Source organism: Aulonocara sp. 'chitande type north' Nkhata Bay, linkage group LG14 (assembly GCF_057382095.1).
Source record: "Aulonocara sp. 'chitande type north' Nkhata Bay isolate Kocher_YH1m ecotype deep benthic linkage group LG14, A_spYH_male_GT1.1, whole genome shotgun sequence".
NCBI lineage: Eukaryota > Metazoa > Chordata > Actinopteri > Cichliformes > Cichlidae > Aulonocara > Aulonocara sp. 'chitande type north' Nkhata Bay.
In genome coordinates this window covers 29,519,085-29,532,887 of record NC_141357.1, presented here as the reverse complement: position 1 = coordinate 29,532,887, position 13,803 = coordinate 29,519,085, and the positions used below count along the sequence as shown (strand labels likewise).

The 13,803-nt window shown below is 37.6% G+C and overlaps 1 protein-coding gene across 1 annotated transcript; it reads left to right on the top strand.

Annotated features, from left to right (window-relative positions):
* The first annotated feature begins 6,111 nt into the window (after positions 1–6,111).
* LOC147314882 (RIMS-binding protein 2) lies at positions 6,112–8,701 on the top strand. Its single transcript, XM_086261988.1, has 5 exons — positions 6,112–6,630; positions 6,989–7,145; positions 7,484–7,605; positions 7,731–7,802; positions 7,896–8,701. Exons 1-5 carry the CDS (start codon positions 6,409–6,411, stop codon positions 7,959–7,961), a joined length of 639 nt encoding a protein of 212 aa, XP_086118114.1. The 5' UTR covers positions 6,112–6,408; the 3' UTR covers positions 7,962–8,701.
* The last annotated feature ends 5,102 nt before the right edge of the window (positions 8,702–13,803 follow it).

Below are 13,803 nucleotides of genomic sequence, written 5' to 3'. Positions count from 1 at the left end.
CCTCCCTGCCTTTCCTCCTCCTTCTCCCCCCTCCTCCTCCTCCTCTCTCTCTCACACACACACACACACACACACACACACACACACACACACACACACACACACACACACACACTCTTCCCGGGCTGCGTCATCACTGGAAAAGGTGGGTGTCTGTGCCAATGATGTAACACTCCATACATGGGAAGTAGAGGGCCAGGCCTATGGGGATGGATGGATGGGAGCAAAGGTGAGCTATAGATGAATTATGGGAAATGGGGTCCCCAGCAGAGCGACAAAAAGGCCTGCCTAAAGCACAGACTGTATAAATGATGGACATACCGCGGTGACGTCACCCACCGGTTTTGGACTGTGTATTTTCCGCGCTGTTATGTTAGTTTTTCGGATCCAGTATAGTGCCCATACTTGAATGAAAAGGTGGAGTGCAGCTGTATCTTGCATCTTGACATCACACAGCTGAGGCCATTGTATTGCAAGGATAGACAATATAAAAGATGGGTGTAGCTTCTGGGACTGAAAAGTGAAGTCATTGCAGTGCCTTAAACTGCATTCTTTTTAGAGGCCTCCAGGGTGCGATAGCTTTGGCTGCAAAACAGAAGCCTACAAAAAAAACAAACAAAAAAAAACCAACCCAGCCCTTTGCCCTAAGCAAAGAAAACACTTTTCCAGTGAGTTTAATGGCACAGTCACTAGTTTTGGGTCATACTTATAAAAAATTAAGTCCATTTTGAAAATTCTGGTCATTCCTAGTGTCAGAAAGGTGGGACATCCAGGTTACAATTATTGACAAGCCATTAACCAATGAGTACACAGGTTCACAGCCTTGCTTGTTAGCCTTAATTTCAGCAAACATGACTTTAACATTATTATGTAGACACTATTTTTTAAGTCAGTTTTGTAACTTCAAAGGTTTGTGATGTATACACTGCATCCACACTTCGCCATCTCTGCACTAAATGCTTGATCCAAACACAGATAAAGATGAATTCATCCACTATAATCACATGACCCTATTATTTTGAACTTTCCATTTTGAAACCTTAACGTTAGCATTTTGGCCTCCTTTATTTGCCAGCTGTTTAAGATGGTCAGAGTCAGAAGCTACCATATTTGGACAAGATTTCGAGTTATCAGCCAAAGTTAGCCAGCTTGGTTAGAAAGCGCTATTCTTTAACCAGTAACGTCCAAGAAAGCTACACTATATATCAAATAATCACATTTCAAAGCTCCAAACATAGTAAAGAGGTCTTTCAAAGAAAAGGGTATTTTAACATGAGTGACACCATACAGAACAAAGCAGGCATCACTGATAACAGATTGGTTTTATTCAGTCAGGCACAACATGAAAACAAGGAGATGAGGTGCAGGTGGGTTGCAAAGCAGCTTGTAGATGCACAATAGGCAACTGTAGGCAAGATAAATCAGTAAAGCTATCACTATAGGTAGGTGTAATTACATTTGTGGTCTGGCAGGGAAGGTGGTCACCATGACACAGCATGGTAATGACTGATAACATTGCTCACTGGCCAATTCTTCCCCCAAGGAGAGGAAATACCTCAATAAAGTGTAGTAAGAGTGAGACTCAAGCATAAAAAAAGCTTTGTAAAGTTCCAATCAAGGGAAAAAGCATATCAAGCTCTCCAGTATTCATCTTATTTATGTTTAATACAGGATTAAATGCCCTCTTGACCGCACTCACATTGGTAGAATATGGACAGTAACTACACTCACCTACAAGGCAGCATGATAAAGTGCCTTTAAATAAAGGAGATGCAATGCAGTGTCATATGAGCTGCTGTTGTAATTATGGGGGAGGTATGAAGAAGAAGTGGAAAAGATGTGATCCATTGTGCCTCTAACATGCCTAAGTGCAGAACTGGGTGCTATTTCAAGTGAGTAAAAACACGATTAGTGATTATTAGGGTGCTGTCACGTGTGAGAGAACATGATGCCCTGATGAGTGCTCTTGCAGTGAACGAACACAAGGTGAACAGCCCTTCTGATGAAAAACAAGAAATGCTGTGCCCTTTACAATGCCCTTATGTTGGACTGGTCTGACCATTATGGTAACAATTACACCCTTAAAACATTTTTTTTGTTGTTGTAGTTGGCATTTATTAATGTAGATGATTTTAAAACCACGTCAGTACAACTAGTGGTTTGCCTTTATATGTCTCTCTTCTCTTTTGGTCTATGCAGTTTTTTTCCAATTTAAAACACGAATGACACCATACAGAACAAAGACGGGAACAAATACTATCAGGTAGTAATATTTACCTGATAGTATTTTTTTTTCGACAATATAGAAAAAATGCACCATCTCTGCACTACAAGCATAGCAGTTCAACAGCATTCTCTTAACCTACTAGTTTTTGGTAGTTTTATTTGTAAAAGTGTTTTAAAATTTTTACACGCTCTTTTCTGTTGGACATCCTTCTCTCAAAATGCTGTTGCAACTTTTCATCTTGAATTAATCTACACTTGTAAAGAGGGAGATTAGCTCTGGGTTAGCCAGTGGTGCTAGATAGATAGAGAAAAATGATATTAATACAAACAGATTTGCAGAATCTAACAGGAGACAGGCTTTTTTTGTCCAAAGGTTGAATCAAAAGCTGCAAAAGCAAGGGCTTAATGAGAAAGCTCAAGTTTAAGGTTTTATAACCTTCATCCATACATTTTCTTAACAACTTAACCAAATTAGGATTGGAGCCAGCTCTCAGGCCAAGAGGCAAGGAACCATTCCACACAGGGCAAACATAGAAAAACAGACATAATTTACTTTCACATCCAACCCTTCGGCAAATTTATAGTCAGTCACTATAGCTTAACCATATATCTTTGGTCTGTGGCACAGGGAAAATACCGGGAGGCCCGAGCCAAGGGGCAAGTTCAAACCAAGAACCTTCTTGCTCTGAGATGATATTACTAACCCCCGTTAACTATGCCACCTGCTTTGATGGTTTCTATTTTATGGTTATAAGGTACTGACTTATTATAACAGGATAAGGAATTCCATTTTATTTCGTTTGAGAGTGCAATCCAAAACTTCTGACACAATATCGCAGAAAGTTGATTCTGCTCTTTTACATAAACAGGAAAACCATGTTCACATTAGACAAAATCAAACTTTTCTCTCAATGAATCAATGTTGACCCTAAAGTTCTCCTGGCTTATGTGCTGACCCTACCATTTGCTAATGACCTAACCTAGCAGCTGGCCTACTAACCTTTACTTGTTTTGCAGCTAACATCAATATCAGATTCCAATCAAGGAGACTGGGTCACACCTGAAATGACTGGAGCACACAGCTAAGAGAGTATTGTGAACACGCACTCAGTTTTCATATAAAATGCACTAAATTGTTGTATTTTGCTACACTGGTAAAAGTATTAACAAAATAAAGAGTGGCTTGCCAAAGTTATGATTTTAATTACAGCAAGCTCTCCACACTTGAATAAAAGAAGGGCACTAAATAGTTCTGTTGATATTAAGTATAAGTTTTATATACAAAAATTATTAGAATAATTATAAAGCAGTGTAAGAAATAATGGCCCAAACTGTATGTAAGCGAGTATGAGGTGAAACCTTTTTGAAAGACTTAAAACATATACAATCGCAGTGAAAGCTTTTTAATTATTTAATTACAACAGTTATTAAAGGATATACATGAATACCAGAGGGGGGGGATCTGACTCTCAATAGTTATTCGGATGCTTTAAGTACATTTATATGCAATTTAGAGTGATATGCATTTATAAGGACAGCAGTTCTTAGTATAGGTGTCTGTGTATGTACCTATAAGTCAATATGTATCTAAAACTTTGATGTCACATGAATTTGTTAAACTGACTAATTTTACAGCAGACTCTTTATTATACTTAGAAACATGCAACAGCTCCCTCTTCTGGGCAAACATAAAAAATGACAAGAGAACAAGTGAGAATGAGAAATGTTTTCAATTTGTTGCTCACTGAAACCAAGAGTAATTTTTGGAGCCTGCTTTATTAAATCCTTTAAGAGGTCTCAAGCCTGTGACTTTGGAGCCACATGTGGGCACATGTGGCTCCCTCCAGGGGTGAGTGGTCAGTTTGGCTAAACGAACTAAATGATGTTAGCAAGTTGGTGTTTTTTCTTTTCTATTTTTGTTATACAAACAATGAGTTTAATTCAAAATTTAATACAAAAATGACCTAATCTTAGGCATCCATAGAAATAAGGAACGAAGAAAATCGTTCCTTATTTCTTTCTTTCTTTCTTTCTTTCTTATTAATCTATTTATTTATATCTTTAGAGCTACATAAACTTGGCCTATACATCCTTCTTTTCCATCTATTAGGATGTGTAATGAGAAAAAAGCAAACAAATTTCATTATTGTAGTTACATGATTTCATAAATGCGAGAAAAATTGTAGTATTCCAGTAAAAATGCAAAAATAATCCAAACCAAATCAAAAATAAAACCTACTAATCATACATAGCCCTCTGCAGAGTAGTGGGGTGTGGTTGATATGCTGATTTATACTGAATAGACTGCACCAACTCCCTGAACCTGCTTTACACCTCCATGTAGATTTTTCTGATTAATAATTATTAAAAATGGTTCTTTTGTTAGTTAAGAAAACAAGATTCTGTCACATATCACCAACAGTCAACCTGGTCCCTGGGTCCAGATTTGTTTTTGATAATTTCGTGATAACAAGAAGGAGATGTCTACCAACATTTCTTATTTCAGTTTAATGTGTATTTGTCAAGTTATGCTCTATTTCTTATTGGGAAAGAATCTATGTTAGGGCTAGCTTTATCTCTGGTAAAGATTTCATCTAAAACTGTCTGTGGCTTTTCTTTAGCTGCTAGCAAACAGATAAACAGACAAACTAATCATATAATCGTTTGGAAGCAAGTAACAGAACCTGAATTATTTAACTCAAAATAATCAAAGATGTTAATTGGAAAGCCTGCTTGGCTCATAATGTAAGAACAAAATGATCCAAAAGAGCAAAAATAATAAAGAGGGCATATGAGAACAAATGACTGTCTGAATGAAAACTGACTTTTGAAAAGCCTAACTAACAACTGAAGAGGACAAAAAGCAGTGAGTGCACATGTTCGCTGGTTCTTCTTTTAATCATCAACATTAAAACACAGATTTTGTCTCTCAGCAGTAAAACTGAAACATAATTGGGCACCAGTTTAGCTCATCTGGTTGAGGTTTGAGTCCATTTTTTGCATTTCACCCTCTCTCTCGCTTCATTCCTGTTTACTTTCTACACTGTCCTGTCAAATAAAGGTGAGACAAAATAAATCAGATGGGGAATAATGGGAAAATGAGGGCTGAGTAAGCTAAAGTAATGAATAGTGGCAGTTAATACATAAAGAAAGATAATATTCTTCAGTCTTTACAGAAAAGCATTTCTCAAAGTCCAACACATACACAAACAAAAAAACAAAAACTGAACAAAATTAATGAAGTGAATAAAATCAACAACACCTGAAGCTACTCAGCCTCAACTTCCTCAGATACAACTTTCAGTTATTCAAACAACATAGCGCCAGTTAATGGTTGGAAGAGTAAACAGCAGCAATGGCTCAGATGTGTTTTCAGTTTCTGCCTTACCATTTTTTCAACAAACACACAGATGATTGATAATCTCTGCTGGAGGAGATTATCACCTGCTGACTTGGCCACAGGTGAAGAAAGGAAGTGTCGACTTTCAGCGATGAAAACTGGGTCATGTCAGGAGGAGGAGGAGCAATAAGACGAAACAAGAAAACAAGGCTACTTCCTTAATTGAGCAAGGCTTGATAGTTTAAGGAAGCAGAGCCACATATAAACTATACACTCTACACTGTACACAACCAGCCACACTGAACTATTCACACTCACACTGATAAAGGGCTTTGTTCTCCAACCAGAACCATTGTTTTACTTAAAAGAAAATAAATTGCAACGCTTCAGAAGAAAACCAGAGCAACCAGATAAAACCCACCAGTATCTCTGGCGAGGCCTATGAGACGAGGACCAATGCAAAAGAAAGTATATAAAAGAAAATAAATATTACGAACAGAGCTACAGTTAAACGTATCTATGTGTCATTAAGAAATATTTTTTTAAAAAGGTCTGTTTTCTCTACTTTTGAACTTCTCCTTTCAAGTATATTTGGAAGCATTTTTGCTTTTCAAATATCTGCATTAAAACTAAAGTTATTTCATCTTGTGCTCCTGTTGCTTTGCACACAGTGCAGTTTGGCAGTGCTGAACTAATGAATCTATCTACTTGCTTCAAAGAGGATTACTGTTCCTTGTGCTTAGCTTAGTTACCTCACATTAGGTTGAGGCTAAGGAGAGGTCTGCTGTCTACAGTGGCCATCTGTCTGCCAGGTGGACAGTCGAGCACTCACTTTGCTGTAAATGGAGACAAGGCTCGAGTTGGATGTTTTGATATACCCAGATGAAGTAAGGATCGCTACTCCGGAGGATCTCAGGGACTGGGAGCTGGAAACTGCGAGCCAGGTGTCCATACCCACCGTCCGGCTCTTTGTTGCACTTTACCCGTACAACCCGGCTGCCATGTCTCCAAACCACGAGACAGCTGCAGAAGAGCTGCCCTTTGTGCCAGGCCAGATCATCAAGGTAAGATTAAGTGTAATTTCATGCACTCTGTACAATACTAAACCGAAGCGCTTCTCTGTGTTTGAGTTGCGTTTCATCTCTTCATCAGTTCAAAATGTTCTTTGAAAGAACCTATAGTGTTTCCTGTTTGTGCTGGAGTCACGACAGTTAAATGTGTAAGAAGACAATAGTTTTTTTTTCTTCATTTCCTGTCACCTTTTTCATCTGATTGATGTGATTTACCGCCTTTTTTCTCTGAATCTGTCTGCTGCTGCATCACATAAATACAGACAAATACATGTATGCAATAAATACACTCTTTTATTCAGAAACCAAGCCTAAAGTTATAAAAGTAACTGCTGGTGCTGGTTTTTTTTAGGTTACTGGAGACAAAGACGCAGATGGGTTTTATCATGGTGAGTCTGGCGGGCTTTCTGGCTATGTGCCGAGTAATATGGTGGCTGAGATCCCAGTGGATGATGAGTATCTGAAGCATCTACTCATGCAGCAGGGATTCCTCCCCGTGGACCACACAGGTATTAGCCTGTTTACTGTAACACGCTGGCAAAACAGTGTTGCTGGGGTAACTGAAGTATAATTGAAAAACAATTATTGTGGCATAATTTGGAACGAGGCCGTTCAGAGATGATCTGTGAGAGGATGTTTGCAATGAGCTCCTCCCTACAGGAAGTTTACAACAGATATTAGGACAAATAACAGTGAATAAAATTATCACGCACGTCGCTTAGAAATGTGAATGCAAAATTTACTGATTGTAAAAATATGACACTACCACTGTCACTGCGTGGAGTGTTTGTTTATCTCCTATGTTAGCATGAAAGCTTCATTGGGACGTTTGCTTTTCGTACTGCAGGCATGTCTCTAACACCAGACCTGAGCGATGTCACCAGTATCCCTGACAGTGGGGCTGTTAGACGAATGGTAGCCTTATTTGACTATGATCCATGGGAAAACTCACCCAACATGGACAGTGAAGTAAGCACTGTGAAGTAACATTACCATATATTATATATTTAAAATATGAAGATTAATCTACTGTTTAAGTCTACTGTTAATCTACTGTTTTACACAAACTGGTTTTGACTTGCTCTGTCTTACAGGCTGAACTCGGCTTTCGTTCGGGAGATATCATATATGTTTTAGGTGACATGGATCAAGATGGGTTTTACTATGTAAGCATCATCCTTGCACTTACAATACAGTGACTGGTGTTTAGTTTTCATACTGATGTCTGTACAGAAGCTAAACTTTAATTTCAACTTCAGGGAGATCTTCACGGACAACGAGGTTTGGTTCCATCAAACTTTCTGCAGCTGTTTCCCTGGGATTAGAAGAAAATGCACGCTAAGCTGTTTGCTACAAATGCCAAGTCACAGACGCAGTGAGAAACCAGAAGTTTCTATGTAAAATATGGCTAAAAGGACACTTCATATATCAAAAAATAGTTTATTTTATTTTTATATTCTACTAACTGCATCCGTTTTAGACTGAAAGTAAGCAGCTAATGAACCCCTCTGTTAGTATCAATAAGAATGCTCAAAACTAAAAAGAGTTCAGACCTTTGTTTAAATGTTTCTTTATTGAAATAACAGATACTTACAAACCCTTTGATGCAAAAAAAAAAAAAAACCAAAAAAAAAACATGAACAACAAAAAAACAGAATATTTACAATAATGCATATTTTGAAAATTACAGGTAAGATACTAAATGTTTTGTCTGGCAATTTTTGCTTTAGGCGCTTTCACAAAAACACAAGAACTGACTTGCTAAATAAATTACCTGATGGGAATGGATAAATTATTTTAGCCTTAATAATACACAATTTACAGATTTCTTTCTCCCCAGTGTTTTGATATAGCATTTCCATTTTTTGCCTTATGCCCTGTGTATATATTTTCTATCACTGGCTTATTTCATATAAGTTATTTAAAAAGAAAAAAAAACATTTTGAATTTTGCAGCAATTTTTTGTAAAAATAAAGAGACTCTTGTTATAACTGAAAAAAAGTTTTAATCATGTAACAAATGTAAGAGCTGTAGTTAAACTGAAAATAAACTGTCCTAATTCTTACTTTCCTTACCTGATTTTTCTTTTTAACAATGGACCAAAAATTGACATTCAGTTCTTTTCTTGTCTGGTAAATACATTTGTTGTAATAAAAAGAAATACAAAATTTATTGGTTAAAATAACAAAGAAGTTCAGCAGGTTTTCAAATGTTCATATAGTCGGTCTGGTTTCTTCTTTTACTTTCCTCTGCAGCAAACAGTATACTCATCCATAAAGTAGGAAACACTACACTGTGTAGTAAAGTTTAGTAGTGCTTTCTACTTTATGGGTGACAACACTGTACATCAAGTAGCTTCTGGTCGATCCACCGCAAATACTGAAAACTGAAGGTTAATCAAAGGCAAGGCTTCACAAACTGAACCGAACACACGATCAAAATTCACGTTATCATTCTTGATAAAAAGAAAGAAAAACATTCAAAAGACTTGACATTTTGCTCAAAATTAGGCTGAAATGAAGTAGTAATGTCTTAGTATGTTAGTGTGTTTAAAAAACGTTGATCATCAGATTTTCAAGTTGTCATCAGGGTCTTACCAGCGTTTGGAGTCCAAGGAAGAAAGAAAACCCAGAAGTGAGCGTGATCTTTTTATTAACCCTGTCTGAGCCACGTGGTTTACACAGGAAAAGCCCCAACAGTTTCTCACACACACACACAAAAAATACATGCATGCAAGTATATGCAGATGTGCACACACACATGCACACCCACAAAGACACACGTACGCACACACACCACACAGTAGTTGAAATAGTATTTGCACATTTTCTTAAGATAAAGCAGGAATTATTAGTTGTATTAACAGCTTTTTGTAGAGATTTTTTAAATTTGATGTGTATGTAATCTTATGAACCTGTAGCTGCTGTTAGTCCAACTACCTCGTACACACCTAAACATGTACTTGTACTATACTTCATATTTCTTTTTTGTGTTCACACTAAGTAAAAATATCAGATCAATCTATTTTCACAACCTAAAAGTACCTCTGAATTTAACGTCGTTTATCTTAGGAGGTCTAATTTAAGTGTTTATTTGCACATCTGCACACACAGACACAACCACAAGCGCGCACACACACATGCACATATGCAAATTCAGAGTGTACACCCAGGTCCTGGCCGACTGCACCGCTGCTGCCAAGCGTGATCTCAACCCTTTTAAGGACATACTTTTACGAGGTGGCAACTGCTTTTAAAACAAAAGTCAGTCTCTGAAGCAGATAGATATTGATCTTGATAATAATTTATGTGGATGTGTACCAATGATCTCGTAGCTCTTTGCCAATGCAGCACTAAGGATTGACTGAAATAGCAATGTAATGATAAAAGATCAAAGTGAGTCAAAGTAGACTTATTGATTGAGGGAGCTCACTTTGGAGATGCTGAAGCTCTTAAAGGTTTATGTTAGCAAAGGGAGAGCGGTGCTCCTCAGCACGGTCCTCAAAAGTCAGACATTACAGGAAGCACTTTGTATCTCATTTATAATTCTGAGAACTCATTCACGCCTGCATGTTTGTGACAAGGTGTGGGTGGGGGATGGTGGTGCAAGGCTCTTCCCCTATCCCAGCAGCAAATGTGCAATATGCTTGCAACAACAGAAACTTTGCAAACAGAATAGAGATGGGCCTGTGTCCTCTGTTGTCACGACAACCCAAACCTCAGAGTCACACCAAGTGAAATAAGAGGAAGTGGGGGATGGGTGGCGTGCACAAACCGAGAAAAGATGTCCTCGTTAGAAGAAAACGGAGCCAGAAACAAGCAGAAAGAGAGTAATGGAGAAGATCATCAAAATGCAACACCAGACAATAAGTTTCTTTTTATGCAAGTCATCAAATATTAAGCCAGCCAGCATACACATACACACTCACACATACAGATACACACACACACACACACACACACACACACACACACACACATATAGGTTGTACCTTTGTGAAGGCTGAAAAAAACAGCAGTGAGTCTTTGCAGCAGGCCAGCATGACTGTGCATCTCTCTGATTATCTCAGCACTGTTGCACCAAAGGCTGTCCTTGCATCAGCCATCTATCCCTGTGCAACATGGGATTATATCCTAAGTGAGTCCTTAAAGTACTTAGGGTGATATAGATAGCGTCAAGGGGCCAAAAACGAGCACAGCACCTAATGACACCGGTAGGTATTTTCCTCCCAGCAGGGCTTTAATTGAATTATGTTTTACCTTTGACCATTGAGCTCATGAGAGCAGCTGTAAATAAAATATAAACAACTCAGAAGGCATTAGAATGAGCAACAGGGCGGCAGATATAATCTGAATCTGTCAAGAAAAGTTCACCTTTCCTGTTTCTCTCTCATTTTAGGCATCTAGATTTCTTATTATCATCACTGTTGGTTTGGTTCCATCCCCAAGGATGGAAGAAATTAACTGTCCGAGAATCCTCTTGCACTTTCTTAAACTCAGTATGTGCCTTGTGTTGCTGCTGCTAGTCATGCACCTGATCAGTGCTGCTATACAGTCAAGAGATTTTGATGAGAAAAAAATTTCAGTCACTTTCATGTACTTGCTCTGTATTTAGTTATTCAGTATCTCAAAAGAAAAAAGAAACAAGGATTTAGGACTACACAGATCAATGAAATAACATCTTATTCAGTTCAGTTGTATATATCTAGCACCAAATCACAGCAACAGTTGCCTCAAGGCGCTTTGTACTGTAGGGGAAAAGGCCCTACAATAATACAAAGAAAACAGAGAAAATCCTAAAAGTTAAATGCCCCCCTGTGAGCAAGACAAGAGGTGTATGAACACATAGTGAGTGAAAAAGGTGAATGAAGAAGGAACATTCAGTGCATCATGGAAATCCCCTTGCAGCCTAGACCTATTGCACTGTAACTAAGGGAGAATTCAGGGTCACCTGATCCAGCCCTGAGACAGGATGTTTCTAATTTTAGAGATATTGCACAAATAGAAGAAAACACACATATATATTAAAACGTAGTTTAATATGTGCATTGAAGGACATATCCTGGTCAAAAATGACAGGATATGTGTTACTGGCCCAACAGTGTTACTGGAGGCCAAGGAATACCATCCAGTGTAAAAATCTGGTTAGATACCATATTTCTGAGATATTTCAGTTTTAGCTGAATTTAGAAGCAAAACATTAGAGGCAATCCGGGTCTTTATGTCCTAAAGACATTCCTGCAGTTTAAGTTGGTGTGTGTGTGATCTGGCTTCATGAATGGATAAAGTTGGGTTTCATCTGCATAGCAGTGAAATGTATGCTATATACCTTCTAATGATAATGGCTAAGAAAAGCATGTATAATGAATACAGAATTGGTCCTAGCACAGAACTCTGCAGAAATCCATAATTAACTTAAGTGTGTGAAGAGGACACTCCATTTACACCTATTGGATCTATTAGATAGATCTGATTCAAACCACTACAAGTACCTTGTACCTTCAATACCTAAAGCTGATGGTTTGGGAAAAGTAATTACTGAAGTTAACCCAGAAAGGTTAATTTGGGGTAAAAAAGAGTAGAAATAGTAAAATTATTAATATGATAATCTGCCTCTCTGGAAGTAGCCCTCAGATAGCTAGTCTGCACTGTGTTAGCACAAGGTATTGGACAAGATGTCAGTGGATGAATTATACCCTTAATCTTAGTTACAGCACTTTCAGAAAGACTTCCACTGCTGTGTAATCCATCATTGTAAATGTAAATGCTATTAGGAAATGATCAGACAAAAGAGGGTTTTCAGAAAAAGAATTTAAATGTTTAGTTTCTAACAAGAAACACTAGAGTGTGATTAAAAAGGCAATTGAGTCTAATAATAGACTAAATGCTATCTTGAGGCTAATATTTTTAGTATCTACAATAATTGCTTTATCTGAGCTGAGCACTAAATCAGATAAAAAGTCTGAGAAATCAGACAGAAACCAGCCGGGTGAACAACAGATAATAACAAATAAGACTTATGAGTTTTCCAACTAGGAACAAGGGTAAGCATCAGACTTTCAAATGAATTAAACCCCGTCTGGGTCTTTGGTTGATTAACAATCTGGAGTGGGAGACTGTAACTCTAGTTACTGGTCCCAATTCTGGATAGTCACATTTTAAAAACTTTCCCATGTGTGGGACTAATAAATGTTTATCTTGTCTCTTATCTTATTCTGGGCAGTTTAATGAATTTTGCCAGATTTCTACAAATGAGAGGTGCTGGGATGGATGTCATCTCTCCTAACAAGTTTCTCAATTATCTATAAAGCCCACATCACTCAGACAGCGAGCAATTTAAGGGAAACATGTGGCTAAATATGTCACTCCTGATCTGATTGGAGAGGGGACTAGACAAGCCAGCAGTGTTATGGTTACAATGTTGTTACAATATTAATTTTAGTGACCTCTGATTGACTTAACCAGGTGTTATTACATCTTAGTATCTTATCTGTCTAATGTGTGTAGGGAATGTCAAAAGTTCCAGAAATGATTGCTCATCAAACAACTTGTAATAGCTGTGCTGTGGAAGCAAAATGTCTGATAAACTGACCATAAATCTTGTGTGTATTTATTATCTTTTATCAAGCAGTTTGATTGGCCTCCTATGCTGGGAGGCTTTTTTTACCAGATGAGATCATGAGATCAATAATTACTGGAAAAGGATATTTGAAAAGAAAAATTGATGATGATTTATACAAATTCTAATTAATTTTTGAGTGTTTTGGTAAAATATTGATCCTTTTCACCTCTTCAAAAGCTAATCATTCATGTGGATATGTGGCACGTAGCCACATTGTTCAGCTGTCTTGGCTCAGTCTTTATCTAACAAAGACCATAAATAAGCAAACAGACTGTTTAATCTTACTTTTTGAATTTGGCGATTGCTGCTGTTCGTTGCTCTTGTGAAGCAGCACGTTGAAATGTATTTCTGTTCTGACACAAGGGCCGCTCTCATTCAAAAGGGTTTATTTGTCGTGTGTGGTTAAATTGGTTTATTAAGAAGTTATCGTTTGGTGAGCAGTCCTTTGTATATTGGAAAGCATGACTGATTTGGATTAAAAGTGTATGATCCAGGAAAAAACATACAGGAATATGCCATGAAATCTTTAATCGTGACTTTATTTGA

What these genes read in the sequence shown, in the direction of transcription:
- LOC147314882 (XM_086261988.1), top strand. Translation starts at nt 6,409, where the DNA reads ATGGAGACAAGGCTCGAGTTGGATGTTTTGATATACCCAGATGAAGTA. An exon ending in TGCCAGGCCAGATCATCAAG is followed by an intron (nt 6,631 to 6,988) that starts GTAAGATTAAGT and finishes GGTTTTTTTTAG; the next exon opens with GTTACTGGAGACAAAGACGC. An exon ending in ATCAAGATGGGTTTTACTAT is followed by an intron (nt 7,803 to 7,895) that starts GTAAGCATCATC and finishes TTTCAACTTCAG; the next exon opens with GGAGATCTTCACGGACAACG.